Raw genomic sequence first — 19,788 nt, 5'->3', positions numbered from 1 at the left:
GCGCTTTTACTTTATTGAAATAACTAGCGACCCGCCCCGGCTTCGCACGGGTGCAATGCTGATACTAAATTAAATACACTACAGAAAAAATAGGAACGTTGTATATAAAAACATAGCGGCCCGCTTCGACTTTGCACGGGCATAAAATATATATGCCTATGTCACTCAATGAAAACATGATTAAAATCGATCCAGTATTTTTGGTTCATTCATTACTGCCCTTGGCCTGCACGCATTAAATTTGGAGTAAAACAATTCCTCTTCCCCTATACTTACTATGAAGATTTCCTGCTATCTTTGGAATATCTAAATTCATACAATTTTTATTACATTACACATTTTTAAACGCAAATTTTAAATTTGTAATATCTCCGAAAATATTTGTTTAATTTACATGCTGTAAGGAACCATATTGATCTATATTAATTGCACACTGTATTTAAGGTACTTAATTCGCTAAGGATTAATGCCGTATTGCTTAAAATAGCTTCGTAAATAAGCCATTTTCTCAGGTAAAAAAGTAAACAATAAAAATGGTTAATGTGGGTTATCCCTAAAAGATAAACATATACCATCCTGGACTTTTTTGTAGACCTTTTTATGGTGTACAATACTGTAGTACATTAATTTGATCTAACTCGTAGGGTTAGGCAGCGTTTTTGCTAATTGCTAAATAAGCCTAAAAAAATAGGTTAATTTACGACATCACGTTAGAAACCTCTAAAATTAGCAATGTTGCCTTAGTATATTATGCATGTATTATACATATAAACCTTCCTCTTGAATCACTCTATCTATTGAAAAAAACCGCATCAAAATCCGTTGCGTAGTTTTAAAGATTTAAGCCCACATAGGGATATAGGGACAGAAAAGGCGACTTTGTTTTATACTATGTAGTGATTTTATTTCATGAAAAGTTAGTTCTGATCTTTTTGAATCCATTTGGGCACTAAATATAACATATAATAACACAAACATATATATAAACACACAATATAATACACGAATAATGCCGAACTCTTTGAAGTTTAACTTAACTACAACTGGGATTAGAATTGAACCACCCCAAAATGCACGACACCGTGGTCGTAGTTCGCGTTAGGTGGCGTATTCTTTTTTTTTATTATGTATTATAAAACTCTAATAAATTGACACCAATAAGCTATATGTTTTTATCCTGACTTGCTACTATTTAATAATTACAAAGTACTTACTCTTATAGTCACTTTGGGCTTCATAACCATGTTACTGTTCTTTAGTGTGCACTGAGTTGTGCTGAACTGAATCTATTTAATCTTGTGCCTAAGGCATCACCATCTAGGATCTGGAGAATCTCAACATTGATGTGCTGATGAAGCCGCTGTTCATGTCTTTGGACATAGTCCTTGATAATGTTATCGACAGTATATACCTACAGGCCTTCATGCAGATTTTAATTACGAATATACCATGAAGCATCAAAAAAACTTCGTAGTGGTTTTGAAATCTTTGTGTAATATTTCTACTTTGTGATTTTATCTAACGGTGTAGAAATCTAGCAGTATAATGTGGGTTTACTTTTCTGAATAACCTTTAGAAATTATCCACCCTTGATAGTAATCAGTCTCGATCCTCAATGAGTATGCCTTGCATTGTATTCTGGTGATTTTTTTTACGATAAAATGAATATATAAAGGCCACTTAAATAAAGCAATGCTTATAGATTTCTGCTTGCTTAAATGTGGATATTAGCATCTAAATATATACTTGTTTGTTTTAACTTTTCTCTTCCTTTTTTTTCTTCAAATGCGGTCGTTTTTCGATGATTTCGTCCTTCAAACGGTCCAATAACGAATAATAGATTCCACCTTCTGTACCGCCAGTAAGTAATTTGTTGAAGTATTGAAACTAGTTGCTGCACCTTTAGATTAAACTCAGGACTACGATTGTTACTATGGCATACTTCTGTCTATTCCATGTCTATGTGAATCAGAGCAGATCAGTTGCAGGATTTCATTTTAAGGTATTTTACTGTTATGTTTACTGTTCACTTTTTTATTATTGTTATTATGTACTAAATTTTGACTGCTACAATTAAAAGAGGACTTAGAACGAAGATTTTACAAATTATTAAAACTGTCACCTGAAATAAATGGGGCCATATTATCGTCATTTTACCAAACTAATTGCTTGCCCGAAAAGTATCACAACAGATCAGAGCCAATTAATTCAAAATCTAGCAATGCATTTGCCTAAAAGACAAATTTCAAAAAACACGAAATTATTCTTAACTAACAGGAGCATCAGTACTAGAAAGCCAGTAAAAAGGATCATGCTTTTATTCTTTTTTTGGTCAGGGATCAACCATAGACGTGAAAAAAGGAGTTAGTAAGCTTCCTAATGGATAAAAAGAAAATGCTATCCAAATACAAAACTTGTGTTCAAACAATTTCTTTACAAATTTGTGCTCATCAGGACCTGTAGAAAGATTGTTTTCTTCTTCAAGTTTTATTCATACCCCAACGGCAGATTGTTTGACTGATAGTAAAAATATGAGGCTCATGAAAGAAAATTTTTCTATTACTGATTAATAGGCTAGATAGAATACGCTAAACTGCAGGGAATGATGGAATATTGTGGGCTATTTTAAAATTAACCGTTGGTCGAGTGAAAACAAATAACCTGGAATATGTAGATTAAAAAAAATGATTGAGTTAAAATTTTGTGTTGCATTAACAAGTTTATAACAATAATAATTAAATTGTTGTGTTATTCTTAGTATTGTAACATATATTGGTTTTAAAATATGGAAGAACAAAGGTAAGTAAGGAATGTCCGGCTAAGTTTTATAATGTTAAAACATCCAAACACCGTCAATTTTGTTTATAGCCAGAATATTAAGTGCCAAACTTGTAGCAAAACATTTTGGACATCAAATAGAAGTCAACATATGCCAACATTCACCCCGATATTGCTAACGATTTCAAACCAATTCTTTTTGTTGAAATAAAAATATTACAAAGGGTATGAGGGAAATAATATACAATTGTACTAGAAGTAATATAAAAGGTAATTATAACTTTTATACACATTTTGTTGTAATTAACCATCCATTCGTTTTAGGTTAGCAAATATAGAATACGTCAATTAAAAGGTGATCAGTCTAGTAGTCGATTCATTGAAATGGTCGGTTTTTCCATCAGAAATAGTAGCAAAAATTACGGTAACTGATAAAAATGTCTATACTTCAATCATGATATATTTTAGTAACAACTTAAATTTATAACAATTTTCTTTTTAGGTGAATTTGCTAGTAGTTGTCGAGGCACAGCTGATGAAAGTTAAATTATAAAAATCGAAAAAATAGATAGGATTTTGCAGAATGAAATAGTAGTGAAGAATGATACATTGAAAATATCAAATTTACCAGTAGGACCTGAATCGAATAAACAAAACATATAACATTAATCGTCAATGAAACCCTAACGATCTAACAACTACTACTCTGAAGGTGGAGGAGTGAAACAAAATTATGTATTTTTATAAAACAGCATAGGTAAATAAATTGTTGGTTTGTAAAAATAATGATGTATTGACTGGTGACTTCTTTCAGGTAAAATATACGATGGTGTGCAAAGTGAAGATTTTGCTTTGGGATAGATGAATTACATATACAAATATAGTTTCTGGACTTTTCCTAAATAATATAAGATAATAACAAGGCTTTAAGTTAATATAATTTATGGACTTTGTCTAAAAATGTTTCAATATGATGTTGTCTATATAAATATGGCACATAGACTTTATGTAAACATATCAATCATATATATATATATATATATATATATATATATATATATATATATATATATATATATATATATATATACTAGCGACCCGCCCCGGCTTCGCACGGGTGCAATGCTGATACTAAATTAAATACACTACAGAAAAAATATGAACGTTGTATATAAAAACATAGCGGCCCGCTCCAACTTTGCACGGGCATAAAATATATATGCCTATGTCACTCAATGAAAACATGATTAAAATCGATCCAGTATTTTTGGTTCATTCATTACTGCCCTTGGCCTGCACGCATTAAATTTGGAGTAAAACAATTCCTCTTCCCCTATACTTACTATGAAGATTTCCTGCTATCTTTGGAATATCTAAATTCATACAATTTTTATTACATTACACATTTTTAAACGCAAATTTTAAATTTGTAATATCTCCGAAAATATTTGTTTAATTTACATGCTGTAAGGAACCATATTGATCTATATTAATTGCACACTGTATTTAAGGTACTTAATTCGATAAGGATTAATGCCGTATTGCTTAAAATAGCTTCGTAAATAAGCCATTTTCTCACGTAAAAAGTAAACAATAAAAATGGTTAATGTGGGTTATCCCTAAAAGATAAACATATACCATCGCGGACTTTTTTGTAGACCTTTTTATGGTGTACAATACTGTAGTACATTAATTTGATCTAACTCGTAGGGTTAGGCAGCGTTTTTGCTAATTGCTAAATAAGCCTAAAAAATAGGTTAATTTACGACATCACGTTAGAAACCTCTAAAATTAGCAATGTTGCCTTAGTATATTATGCATGTATTATACATATAAACCTTCCTCTTGAATCACTCTATCTATTGAAGAAAACCGCATCAAAATCCGTTGCGTAGTTTTAAAAATTTAAGCGCACATAGGGATATAGGGACAGAAAAGGCGACTTTGTTTTATACTATGTAGTGATATATGATATATATGATATATATATGATAATATCAATGTAATCTCTATATAAATATGGTCTTTCTCACTCCGTTTTAAAGATTTGTAATAAAATATTCTAATGGAGCATGAGTTTTATTTTCAAATGGTTTCCAATTTTTATTTACTCGGTAAACAAAATTACAATATTCAGTTATTAAAATGTACATTTTTATTAGCATTTGATTTAAAATATATTATAAAAAATAAACGATAATTTTCATACTACTATATTTACTAGTCATCAAATGAGTTCCCAGGATTTACGTTACTATTGTAACATGTTTGATTATTTTTCAAATTCGTAGGGCTTATTTTCTCCGTTGCGGAGCGATTACAGTAAAAGTTTAAACACCGGTTACAAAACAAGGTATATAGGCTTGCTTAGAGTTTGCCACGAGAGCACTTCTTCACACTATTAATTGAAATAAATAAAAATCCGCATGTGCTAAACTGAAATTACCTTCAGTTTACAGTATCCTGAGCTAGATGAGTTGTATTCTATCTACATAACCTTAGACATGACTGCATTTTGTAATTTTTATTTAGAATTTTAAATACAAATATTTAAAATACTTGTATTTATATTTTGTATTCTAAATATATGCGAAATAGTATTTTGTAATTTGTACTTTAATTAAGCTCTCAAAACCAGACAAACCAACTTTTAGTTTATGCGAATTTGAGCTCGAAACCATTGGTTTATGTAAAAAAGACGATTTGACGAAAATGCAATTTAATTCAAATGCTTCAATGAACTGAGAAGTACGAAAACTGAAAACAAATCCTTAACTATAAGCTAAACAATGCAAACAACAAAAATGGAAAATCATAAGATCGGTTTCGACTTCATCTAAACTAAAAATACGTCCGAGAGCGTCCAGCTCGTATTCCACAACTAATTTCTTTCTACGATAAGCGAAGTCGAGAGTAGTGGACAAAAAAAGAAAACTTTTCAGCGTACGTCTGACGTTTTCAGTTTCCTTGGTGATATTCTGAATTTTCTCCCTCATTCTTAGGCCAGTAAATCTCACCACTAGTTAGGAAGTTTATTTTTACGACGTATAAAAGTTTCAGTTCACGGCAGGATTCCAGTTTTTTCCGTCGTCTGCCGGGTAAAGGAAACTTTTCTTTTATTTAAAGTATCTAAAACAGGAAATGGCGATTATTTAGAGCTGTATCGTATTGATTTGTTTAATAATTCTTAGGTCGTATATACTGGTTTATACGCTAAGATAACGGAGCCTATTTTATGGCAATTTTTTTTTATTCAACTTAACTCCCTTCAAGGGCGATACACTGATTATAGCGACCCCCCAACTTTTCGATACCATTTTTGTAGTACGATTTGTCCTTTGCTTCAAAATAGTCCTCAGTTTTGGCGATCTCCCTTCATTGGACAAAAATTTCTTCCCAGCGAACATTCTTTTGAGATTTGAGTACAGCAAATAGTCGATGGGGACCAGATCTGGAAAATACGGTGGATGAGAAAGCAATTCGAAACCCAATTCATGGATTCTTGCCATCGTTTTCACTGAGTTGTTACACGGTACATTGTATTGGTGAATCAAGGTGGTCAATGAAAATTATTCCATGCGCATCCCAAAATACAGGCGCCATAACCTTGCCAGCCGACTGTTCGGTTTTTCCATTCTTTGAAGCGGGTTCATCGTATGCACTCCACTCGGATGACTGTCGGTTGGGTTTCGGAGTAAAATGATGGAGCCATGTTTCATCCATTGTCACATATCGATGCAAAAATTCGGGTTTATTACGCTTGATTATCATCAAACGCTGCTCGGAATCATCATCGTCGTTATTTTCGTTCAAAAATGAGCTCGTATGGCGCCCACCTTACACAGAACTTTCTCATACTCAAATATTCCTGAATGATATGATCTACACGATCAGTTAATATCTTTAGAGTGCCTGCTATTTCCTTCTGTTTCAATTTACGGTCATTCAAAATCATTTTATGAATTTTTTTAAGGCGCTCGTCGATAACAACCTCTTTTGGGCGTCCATTTCGTTCACCGTCGTCGGTGCTCATTTCACCACGTCTAAACTTAACATACCAGTACTTCATGGTTGATTTTCCTGGGGCAGTGTCTGGAAACTCGGCATCAAGCCAAGTTTATGCTACAACTGTATTTTTCCCTTCAAGAAGCAATATTTTATCAACAGGTGAAATTCCTTTTTATCAATTTTTTTCACAATAGCAAAAGTTGCTTCACTCAAAATGTTATAATTCACCAACTAATGATCCAACAGCTTTCAAATTTATATACGCATCCTTTGAGAGTTAGGGCTAACTGAAAAACATATGGACTTAATTATGGTAGCGCCATCTATGTGGACTATGATGGGAAGGTTGGGGACTTTTCAATTTACCTATTATGTATTATGTAAAATGACCCTGACTATTTAGCCATCTGATTTAAAAATAGCTGAATGGTGAACAAGTGAGACGTGTTTGTCTGTTTTCTAATAGATAAGAACCCTTAGTTCGCTTTTTATTGTCATTCAAATATTCTCTTCTTTCCGTAAAGAAACCTTTTACATATTACAACTGGCACAGTCGGTGGTATTCCGGATATATCATAGGGATGTCCCCTTTTGGTTGATGAAGGATTGGCAATTGTGCCGTTGTTACTCAAAGTATTTCTTGATGTATTTAAGTAAAGTTCGGGTAAAATCTGAAGTAGCAGCTGTAGCTAAGGCCGCAAAAAGTAGATCAACGACCTCTAGTCATAAACAATTCCTAGTAAGGAACTTTCAGTCTTTGAAAAATACTCCTAGTCCGTGGATCCCCAGCACATGCGTGACAGTTCAAGGTGTAAGGCCAACTAAACCAAAGGCGAATTGTAGCTCAGCTTCTTAACCATAGACTATTGAAATATAAAGTTAATCAAATTTGGAAATCTATTCCGTAGGGTATCATGGAAATTTGGGTAGAAATAGTACCATTTTGAAGGTATTCAAAAGCAAACTGGAGGTCGAATTTACAATCCATGCTCAGAAACCATGTTTATAACAATTTTGAGCTGTTGACGATCACATACGTCTGTACTATGGCCGTTTCTTTACAAGGGAGGTGTTATGTAATAAAGCCCTGACTATCCAGCTATATAGTCTTTCACATATCATAACTTTTTAGCAGTTTTTTTCTGTAAAATATACTTCAATACATTACACTATATTAAATGTTTGATTCATTTGAGTCTATGGCCTAGTCATATCCAAGAGTTGTAATATTTCGGTATCAACGTGAGAATCCTCATCAAGTGTCTATACAACTCTCTTGATTTCCTTAAATTATCTGGGTGCATCTGCGATGCCTTTAGAAATTTTATCCGAAAACTTGAACTAGATCCATATTTGTGTTAGAATTTACTTGTACAAGAACAACTTGCTATGTACAAATAATTGCAATTTTCATCTAATTGACAAAAGCATTTTTATATTTCACATATAGTTTTTTTCTTTTCTTTCTAAAGTGCTGCTTCTCAGAGAGCTTTATAATTATATTCATCCCAGGATACTTCAAAGCAAGCTTTCTTGTTATATTTGATGATATTCTTTCTCATGATATTATGATGCGATGCAAACGTGTGACTAATTAAATCGATTACAAAAATCTAAAAAGTTCAGCCAAAGTAAATCAAGACGATACTTTATTTGGGTCGTTGTCAGTTTTGATATCTCAGCTAACTTCTGGTATAACTAGCTGTTCGTCAAATTTTCTCACTCATATGATAAATTATATTTAAAGTCAGTTTCATTTCCTTTAAATATTGTTGATTCTTTTAAATTTCCTCATATGTATCTTATAGGAGGACTATGTATACGACACTTTTAGGCAAGACTACCACTTCATTTTAATAGTTCACATTTAATTAGAATATATCCAAAATTTCATTACAATCTGTAAATTAATTCTTTGTTTACAAGATATTTATTGTTAGTGCATTTTAACAAAAATTGAGCATCGTGAATTGATAGAATTTTATGTTTAAAGGCTGTGAAATTCCAGACCAAATATTAAGTGTGTTAAGTGCAAGTTGTTATATTAAGATCAATAGCTTGTAAGTGGGTCGTTTGGTTAAAAACTGTTCACTTCCAAAAATTGAATCAACACAGAAGAAAATAATGAAAATCTAAAGTTATTTTGTACATACGTTATCTAAATTTGTGACGTCAAAACGTAGCAATGTTGCCGTATCAACTTTAGGAGTTTTAGTTCAGTTTGGCTTTGACATACAACAAAATTCTAATCTAAATACAATAACTAAACAAAAATATTGTTATCAAATATAATTTATTTTAATATTATAGCAAATCTAATGCATATTTTATCGAAGGACTTAAAACTACAATTAAGTACACATTTATAATAGTTTATTGACTACATAATAAATTGGTTGGTTAGGGTTGTATTTGATTATATTTACATTAAACTCTTTTCCATACCATCTATGAGTTAGAATATTAGAGGTTATGGAGGCCTAATCCACCTAATTAACAATTTTATATCCAAGTAATATATTTTACTTTCATTAGAGATCATAATTATTTTTACGCTTAGTTATTGGGTCCTTTGGTACAGTGTTTCCTTGTAAAGACATTTTGATATCACTATATTTCTCCTTAGTTTGTTCTGATAATACCTGTATACATATTTCTTGATAAAACTAGATCACTGCATTCTCCTTAAAGCATTTGCCATCTCTCCAAATCAGTTACTATGTTGTTCGTGTTCAACAAAGTTAGTTAATATATCCTTCAGGAATAGTTCGGTCTCAACCTTATTAGGATCAAAACGTGTTTTTCCCTACTCGAAAACACCCCTCTACAAATATTACAAAAAATATAACTGTATATTATTGCAGTCAACTTTTAGTTAACGGTCTCAAAGAGTTCCCAGGTAGTCCCCAAACTGAAGTGAATATGTGCTGCAAAATAAATAAAGTTTTACCCTTTTAATAACCGGATAGTGAAAAGGACTCTTGATCTCTTAAATAATATACTAGAAATATCATACGAAATAAATCTAGTTGCACTTATGGAACAAAACAACGAATTAAAAATAATTAATCAGCAGTTAAACCAAAAACTGTTGGAACTAACTAATGATCTTGCAGCTATATCAATGCAGTTACAAACCTTCAAAGATACACCAAGAAAGCGAGAAAACTATATAGGCGTGTATTTCACCAACGAGGATGAATTAGAACGAGAGGTAGGAGAACAACTCAAATGGACAGCAGTAAAAAAAAACAAGAAGGATAAAATGAGTAAGCCCAAGATAACAACTTACCCGCTAGTAATAAATCATCAAGGACATATTGTACAGAACATTAAGAAAGAAGCAAGAAGATAAAATTCATCTGCCTTCCTTTATCAAGGTAAGCAATATTGGCCAATTTAATATAGTCAGAACACAGATAAAAGGAGTAGTCACTAACCAAGTACAGTTCAAAGCTCTGTTTATTTAACTAAATAACTTTAGTAAACTTGAGTTTCACACATATCAATTAAAAAGTGATAAATGGTACTGATTCGCTAATAAAGGATTACCGTCAACAAATCAGGATGATATTAAAAGCGAACTTGAGGTTCACGGACATGTGTCGTTACCGTTACGCCTATAGTGAAAAAAAAACGACGAATTTAAATGGAGATAAACCTATTAAGATGATTCCGCTATTTGACTTCTATTCAATATAAAAGGAAAGAAAAACATGACGTAAAATGTCTAGTTGACTGAAAATAAAAGTTGAAAACGCGAAGAATAATAACAGTATTCTTAACAAACTGCCAACAGCCTGACCATACCAAAAAGTTCTGCAGTAAGGAACCTAGATGTGTGAAGTGTGTGGGTAAATATTGCAGAAAGCAACGGGATATGTGCAGTAACATAATCTTATATGTAATGAAAAAGGACACCCTGCCTCTGACAGATATAACTCTTATATCGGAAACTCATTTTTCTAAATAAAATTGCATAAAAATACGGGGTACTTATACACTCGACATGAACTTGTAGAAACAGAACAGTAATAATAACTTAATATATCAATTAAGATTGTACTAAGCATATCTAATGTAAGATGTAATTAATTTAAAAAAATTTTTTGGGATTTTTTTTAAAAAAGTAACAAAAGACAGAAAAAACTGATGTCGTATCAAGATAAAAAAAATGGTTAAATTCATTGAATTAAATTATGAATCCTTCTTCAACGTATTTGCCAGTTTTACTTTTCTTCGAGTTCAATTTTTGTTCTATTTAGAAATCGATTTTGTACAAACGAGAATTTATTAACTGCCACAGACTTGCATTTTCAAAATCTTCCAGAAAACACTACAATAATGGAACTACAGGAAATTATAACTGGGAATATGTAAATATCTTCATCGAATTTGTTTAATATCCTAGAAAATTAATATTGAAAATATTAGAAAAATTTCCATATTTCTCCAAATCATATAACGCCTTATTCAATAATTCCTTTCTATTTAGTAAGGACATTGAAACTGTATGTGTAAGCGTTATGTTTTTAAATAATGGTTGGTTTATTTACGTACAATTTCTGATATATTTTTTTTCGATGAATTACATCTTACATTATATATGCCTAGTACAGTCTTAATTTATAAATTAATTTATTACTACTGTTCTGTTGTACTTGAATTAATACACAAGCAAGGCGAGTACGGGATTAATACATCACTATGTATTTCCCAAAATAAAACAAAAATAATCTACCTAAACTAAACTTAAGAATACACTTATACACTAAACAAGTTCGTGTGGTTTGGTTCGCTTCAATCCTCTGATTTCAAAAGCAATTTTATTTCAATGGCTATTAGATTTCAATCCTTAATACATTTCTAAAACCAACGAAATATGTCAAATAGCAAGAAAAACTGATAACACTGTTATCAAGCTTAATGTGTAAATGATCGATTGCTGTATAACAATTTATATAATAAAATAAATAATGCTTGTTTTCAAAATTGTTTGTAACATTTACATTTTTAGTGAATTCTAAATTTTCTAAAACTAAAAATTTCTGGAGATCTGAATCTAGTTTAATTGGATTTGGATATTGTTTTTTGTAGTCATTAAAAATGTTTAATGTAACACAAAGGTGATTTAGTGATATCTTTCTGAGTTCACATTTCCATTATTTAGTTATTGTATAAAATACTTGTTCAGTATGCTAGAGATAAATTAGTTAGTTACGTACGTTAATTACGAAAATTGTAATATTTATACCCCTTAATACCGTTTTTGTTTGCACTTTTGTCGATTTATGACAGTCTCTCTGGCAGATTGGCGATCATTGTTTGATAAATTTTTATTTTTTTATCAGAATACAAAGTCTTCACCAGTCTTCATACAGTTTAAAACAGTTTTCACTAGTCTTCACAACAATGTTGACCAGTCTTCTACATTCTTTGAGAGTGTGAAGATTGTCATCATGAATCATTCATTATATCCATCTATTTTATAATTTTGTTTTACATCCATAAATATATAACGCATACGGGGACAACACCAAGAAATATATCTCAACTTGTAAAACAGACAATAATAGATTAAGCAGTTATTGAAAGAGTAATTCTTGTAAAATGGCAACACAGTATATAAGAAAGTCATTCATCATAATTTATGCTGAAAATACGAGGAAACTTCAGCGTCTCGCATTATCATTATCAAACATGAAATAAATAAAAACTAGAGAGTTTGATTAAACAAAAAACTGTAAAATTCGTTGTATATCATTTGCCATTTTTAAAATTAGATAACCGCAAGTTGTTATCTTCCCGATGAATATAAATCACTCTTAGGGGGAAAGAAGCCCAAGGAAAATTTGTTTTTCCTACTCGCTTTCGCCGCTTCCTTCATTCCATTTTCTTTAAAAGGGGATACCAATAAGTGAATATCACCTGACAACTTTTTTAAGCGATACTTCGCAATCACAAAGAACTTGTCGGCTTGTTTTCGACGGTTTTAAATCGAGAAAATGGTCGACGTTGATTGAGTTTTGATGGCATTGATTTTCTGAATTATTTTCTTTAAAAAAATATATACGACAATTGGCCAAGTACAACGTATAACGTACATATTCAGTTCATAGTAAGATATGGTTACGGATACCCATAAATAATATCACATGTATCAAAAGCCAGTAATAATATTTCAATAAGACACTAATATTGCACTTTCTCTATATTAGTGATATCGTCAAGTAACAACGTTAAGACAAGCAAATTGCAAACGGCTGCCAACAAAGTGGATACCAACAAAGCACATAGAAAAGTGCAGGATATTTTCTTTAATATTCCATTAGTGGAGTGTCCGAAAATATGGAGTATCTCAAGGTGAAATCAAAGATAGTTGATATCTAGATAAACAGCTAATATATGAATAAAAACACTGAGTTTTTTTCTAAATCTGTAATAGGATTGTATGGTGTTATGGTTCAATAGCTTTACGGTAACAACGTTACCAAACTATAGTTTGGTAATGACTATCTGAGAAATTTAACAGATGATAAAGTCTATGTCATGCCTACACGGTCCACCTATAAGAGACCTATGTGGGAATTGGGCACGTGACAATCACTAAAAAGCAGAAGCATTTGCTGAATATCTAGAAAAAACTTTTAAACCAAACGAAACTGATTGAACATAATTTACCGGGCATAGAAGCTGAAAATTTGATGATTGAAAGTAATAATTGAAGTAAAAAAGTATGCTCAGCTCTATTCTTAGATGTAGCACAAGTTTTCGATAAGGTTTGGCATGAAGCCCTTGTTCATAAACTACAAAAAATGCTACCAAAATAACACACCGAACTATTAAAATCATACATTACAATCAGAATCTTTAGAGTCAAACAAGAAGAAACTCACTCTACAATAAAAGAAGCTAAAGCAGGTGTACCACAAGGAAGTGTACTGGGACCAATGCTTTATCTACTTTACACTTATGATATACCACAAATGGAAAATATCACGATGACTACATTTGCTGAAGGTACTGCGATTATAGCTCTCGGAGACAATAGTGTAGAAGCCTCACGAAAATTACATCAGGTTAGTGACAATATAAATAATTGGACACAAGCTTGAAAAATAAAAATTAATGAATGTAAATCTGTACATGAGCAGTTCACCTATAAATAGACCATACAAGCACCAAGAGCATTAAATAATACTATCATTCCATATAACAACAACGCTATCTCAGAATGAATCTCGATGCAAAACTTCGCTGGAATGAACATATAAAGAAGAAAAGAAAAGAACTGGAATTGAAATATAGGAAAATGTACTGGCTAATTGGAAGAAAATCACAATTGTCAGTACATAATAAATTGCTATTATATAAGCAAATACTGAAACCTATATGGACATAGGGATTTCAATTATGGGGATGTACTGCAAAGAGTAACATAAATTATATACAAATTTTTCAGAACAAAGTCCTGAGAGGTATTGTGGGTGTACCCAAATACTATAGGACTGATTACCTACATTGAGACCGTGGAGATACCCACAGTATGTCAAGAGAATTGCAAGGGGGCATGAGGAAAGACTCCATTCTTATGAGAATATTGAAATATTGCAGCTTTTGTATACCACCAGAGCAGGACACAGACTCAAAAGTATCAAACCATCTGATCCTGTGTAGTGTTGTGTAGTGACGTGCATATATTAAAAAATACAGCAATGACATGTATAAACATTATTTCACCAGAGACTGAGATAGGGCCGATGGGTCCTCCTAGTTATATACCTAGTTTTAAGTTATTACATTAAGTTAAGACTTATTGTAGGTTAGACGGAAACGAATAGTAACAATGTATTAATTAAATAATAATTTTAAAAAAATACAGAGTAGCTTCAAACTTCAACATTATAAAAGCACTATAAGCATTACTGATAGATCTATAATAGTATATGAAATTTAAAACAGTATATGAGCGTTATATTTCTATACCACAACTCGAATGTATTCTATTCAAATGGTGAGTCTCTTAAATGGACTGTTCTATTTTCAGTTTTTAAATATTTAAACCAAGATCAGTATTTTACCCATAAAAGTCGGAATAATAAATTGACATGAATAGAGTTAGAACATAAAATATACAAACATAGAATGGGAACTTAAATGGGCACAACTGTAACAATGATCGCATCCGAATCATTAGCCGGAGGTAACAAGAATGCAGATTTCTTTTCGTTCATTCGATTTGAAATTTTGTGACAGGTTTTCTATGTGTGATGGTTTTTCTATTTTTGTGTATAATTGTAAGATGATACTGATGTGATATTATTTTTGTTGCATTTAAGGTAAATATTATTTGTTTACATGAAGTTTTCGAATAGGAAAATTTATTTCTTATATTGATTATTGAAAAATGATATATATGATTATGGACCCTATTGTGGAATATCATTGCTTCACCTAGAGGCAATAGTAAATATTTCATTTATATGTACACCGTGTTGTACATCGATAATTCAGTTGAAATACATGATATAACAATGTATATTCACAGATCATTTCCCTTTTCATCAGAAAGGAAAAAATATTTTTTTTATTAATTACATCTTACATTAGATATGCTTAGAACGATCTCAAATTACAAAATAATATATCACTACTGTCCTGTTGTACTTGTATTAATAAACAAGCAAGGCGGGTACGGGATTAGTATGCATTTCCCAAATAAAGATAAATCTTATCTACTTAAGCTAAAGTTAAAGATACAATTATAGGCTAGAAAGGTTTGTGTAGTTTGATTCGCTTCAATCTTCTGATTTCGTAACTTTATTTAATGTTTAAAGGCGAAATCATGGATCACTTCTTGTATCCATTTGATTTCGAGGTCATCAGCCAGCTCTTCGTAAGTTACGTAGCAATAAGCATTGGTAATTAATCGTAGAAATTTTTTTGGGTGCATAGGTTTACTAGTTGGTTTGACTTTGAACCTAATCTAACATGATGTTTCAGTATTGTAGTAATTTAAATTTATCAATACTTTGTTGATTATTGAAACTTACTAGAAATTATATTTAATTAAATGCAATTTGAAAAAGTTTGGTCAGGTATATATATATATATATATATATATATATATATATATATATATATATATATATATATATATTTTAATATGTTTTGATATACAGACATAATTAATGTTATATATCTAATATATTTCTGATCTTATGTTGAAAATATTGTAAAAACAAAGTAGTAAAACGTGGAATTTTGAAATTATTCCCTCCTCTATTGTATGAGAAATAAGATTAACTTAATATCTCGTGGTCGAGTCTCGACTACTCGGCGGTCGCAAATATCACTATATTTAGTATAAAAAATATATACATAAGGATTTAGAACATCAAGCTTAATTCCATATTATTTATGATCCAATTAAACAAAAAACTACTGTTTTAAAAAATAGCCGATGTTTTGTAGTTATTTCAGGTCTTGCATACATTATTGAACATGCTATATAATTTCATAATTAATTAGTTGTACCTTACCATTTTTCTTGTAGAATATTACTTCTAGTTTCAGTTCGTTTTTTGACTCCAGAGCTTTATCAATTTGGGACTTGTGCTCCTCCTTCGTCTCGGGTCCGTACAAGAACTTGCAGGCACACCCCTTCTGCATAATTTGTGCTCTAGCGAACCCAGTCAGCTCGCAAAAACCATCCGAACAGTACACGATGGGATATAACGTGGGCACCTGGGCATTACCCAGGACGAAATTGCTGTCTGAAAGTGAAATAATTGATAATTTTATTAATATATCAATAAAAATTAGGGACGAATAAATATATGTATGACGAATAAATATAATGCTTAAAAGTTTTATTGGTTTTATATTAATTAAATGAATTGGAAATAAGTAATACTCGAAATAATATGAATGTGTAATGTATATATGTAATAATATAATAAAAAATATTTTAGCCAGCTTGGTGGCGCAGTGGTAAAGGCGATAGGACGGTCCTCCTACTGTTGCGATAGCCGCGGGTTCGAATCCAACTGAGGCATGGTCGTAAATTTACGTTTGTAATTGTTTAAAATTTGTAATTGTTCTAGGCAAGAGTGTAAAATCCGACAATGAAAATTATCCCAGTCACGCCAGTAAACAGGCTGGGTAAGACCGGATGTCTTTTGGTATGATCTCTAAAGTTGGTCACTCGCCAGTCGATAGGCTTATTGCTGAGGACAATGGTTAATATGTACATACTTGGTTTTAAAAGGTTCTTGTTTTGTGTTAAAAATCTAAGTTTGATTATTTTTTACTTTTTGTAAGTTCCTTATTTATTTCTTGAAGTGGGTTCAATTTTTTGTGAAAAATATTTTATTTTTCTCTTTTAAGCGTTAGATATTTATTCAATAAATTAGACAGTTATTTTAGTAAGTATTACAATGGATAGGCCAAGTAAATGTGCAGCATGTATTAGGAAAAATAGGAATAACGAAACATTGATAAAAAAATAAGGAACGCTTCAGGTCCCGGCTACCTAGCTAGTAGAACACAGAACTTCCTCCTTTTTGAAGTTGATTAACTTTGTATGTTTTCAAGTACTTCGTAGAAGGTTTGCCTTCTTCGCTATTTTCTTCATTACCAAGTACCGCAGTGTCATCAGTAAATGTAGCCCTAGTAACAATTTTTTATTTATGGTATGTCATATGTATATAGTAGGTAAATAACTCTGTACTGTAAAACACTATCTTACGCTGCAGATTCTTTTGTTTCTTTCATTATTGAGTAAACTACTTCTCGTTTACGTCTAAACATCCTGGCTGAGATGTGGAAGTTTAAGAGTTCTATGTGTTGATTCGGTAATATTTTATGAAATTTATACATCCTTTTCAGTCCCTTATGTCAGACTTTCTCAGGGGTTACATCCAAGAACTGAGCAAACTATTCTTGTCCCTTAGCAAGCTTTTTCAAAAATTTTATGTACTTGGTCCTTTGTTGAAATGTGCTTATTATTCAACAAGCTTCTTATTGTTTAAGAAACTATTCGTTCGATATTTTTTAATTGTTTTATAGGAAGTTATTTTAGTTATCCTTACAGTCGAAATCATTAATGTAAAAAAAACGAAAACGAAAAAACCAAACCATGTAAATGTCCTCATATAGAATATTTTAAGGATTGCCTAATGAGGTCTTAGGTCTTTCATAGAAATGTTGGTTTGTGGAAAAGCTTAAAATCCGGAGAAGCACTGCTTAGAAAGCTGCAATTTTTACGTATAATTTAGGTAGTAAATTTTTTAGTACAGTCCTATTTCATAATTGAATTGAAATTCTATATATATGTTGCTTTTGGGATCCTTTTGAAACCGAATATTTATCTTTTAAGGTACTTGACCTTCCCAATTCAGCAGAGTAATAGCACATCTGCAGATCGTCATGTTATTCATGGATCATGTAGTTTCACATTAGTCACTTATTTATCCTCGCATTTTCGCGGCCCTTTAATTTGTTCTTTGTCATCGACATCAAAATCGCTACTTTAACGCTTTGAATCCAAAACCGACCATAAAATAAAGTATATATCAACTCGGTGCTTCTTAGACATTATGATTGTAGACTTGTTCCTTAAATTCTATAACCGAAAGTCTCAACATGATACTTTTTCATCAACTACATACATGTATAGGAAAAATTTTACGTGATTGGTAAGTCAAACCTGTTAATTTTTGGTTTTTGCATCAGAATCACAATAAAGCTTCCATTAAACCTATTTATTTTTACACCTGCCTATCGCAGTTCTATACAGTTTTGATCCTCCTTTTGCTGATTTTTAGATCGAAAGTGTCGATGAACTTGTCAAGAGAAAACTCGATGTCGAGAGAGTGCTCGACCGTAGATCTTGCCATTACGGAATTTCTCCATTATTTTTGTTGTTAGAAGAAATCTGAGGTGACGTATCATATTTCATTTCAATGATGTGAAAATCAAGTAAATAATGAATACATGGATCCAAACATGGAGAACAAAAGTCAATGAGTGCATATTGGATTAACCTACAACCAAGTACGTTGTTATGAATCTAGATGCAAAACTTTTGATACAAAAAGCAGTTCAAAAAGAAGGGGAAAGAACTCAAATCTAAATTATCCATACATAATAAGTTGTTGCTATACAAACAAATACTAAAACCTATATGAACCTATGGAAGTAAGTTGTAGGAATGTTCTGTCCATAAGAGACGAAGTAATACATACGAAGACATAAGAAGAAATTTTATACATACGCCATCTAAATTTGTGACGTCAAATCGTCGCAATGTTGCCGTATCAACTCTGAGTTTTAGTTTGGCTTTGACACACAACAAAATTCTAATCCAAATTAAATAATTAAACAAAAATACTGAAGGAAAGAAAAAATTCTCGTAGGGATTGGAATATACAGTTATAATAGTTTGTAGGCGAGGGTTTTGCTTGATTATTTTTACATTGAAGTCTTTTCCATACTTATGGTGCGTTTGTAGTTATATCCCCTGGAGGCCTAATCCACCTAATTAACAATTGTGCATCCAAGTAATATATTTTACATTCTTTAAGGATCATATTTACCTTCAAAACTTAGTTTTTGTGTCCTTCGTTACAGTGTCTCCTTGTAAAGACCTTTTGATATCATTGCATTTCTTCCTAGATTGTTCTGTTAATACCTGTATACAATTTTTTTGACAAAACTAGATTTAATTAATTAAATACGATACCCGAAAGTCTTAACACGATACGTTTTCATCAACTACATACATGTATGTTACAAATGTTTACGTGATTAGTCGGTCAAATCTGTTGATCTTTGGTTGTTACATCAGAATCACAATAAAGCTTCCATTAAACCTATTTATTTTTACATCTTGTCTATCGCAACTTTATACAGTGTATACAGTGAGCCTCTTTTTGCTGATTTTTAAATCGAAAGTTTTGATGAACTTGTAAAGATAGAACTCGATGTCGAAAAAGTGCT

The 19,788-nt window shown here is 31.4% G+C and overlaps 1 protein-coding gene across 3 annotated transcripts in view; it reads right to left on the bottom strand.

Moving 5' to 3' along the window:
• The window catches only part of Elk (Eag-like K[+] channel), a 348,673-nt gene that overhangs the window by 171,219 nt on the left and 157,666 nt on the right, over positions 1-19,788 (bottom strand). For all 3 annotated transcript variants that reach the window (XM_076409682.1, XM_076409683.1, XM_076409684.1), the window contains exon 3: positions 16,329-16,562. In XM_076409682.1, coding sequence (XP_076265797.1) covers positions 16,329-16,562 — 234 coding nt within the window. The remainder of the gene's footprint in view (positions 1-16,328; positions 16,563-19,788) is intronic.

Source organism: Rhynchophorus ferrugineus, unplaced genomic scaffold, assembly GCF_030347505.1.
Source record: "Rhynchophorus ferrugineus isolate W39M unplaced genomic scaffold, kcgeb_rfMv2 rfM7, whole genome shotgun sequence".
In the NCBI taxonomy this organism is placed as follows: domain Eukaryota; kingdom Metazoa; phylum Arthropoda; class Insecta; order Coleoptera; family Curculionidae; genus Rhynchophorus; species Rhynchophorus ferrugineus.
This window is presented reverse-complemented; position numbering and strand designations above follow the sequence as displayed.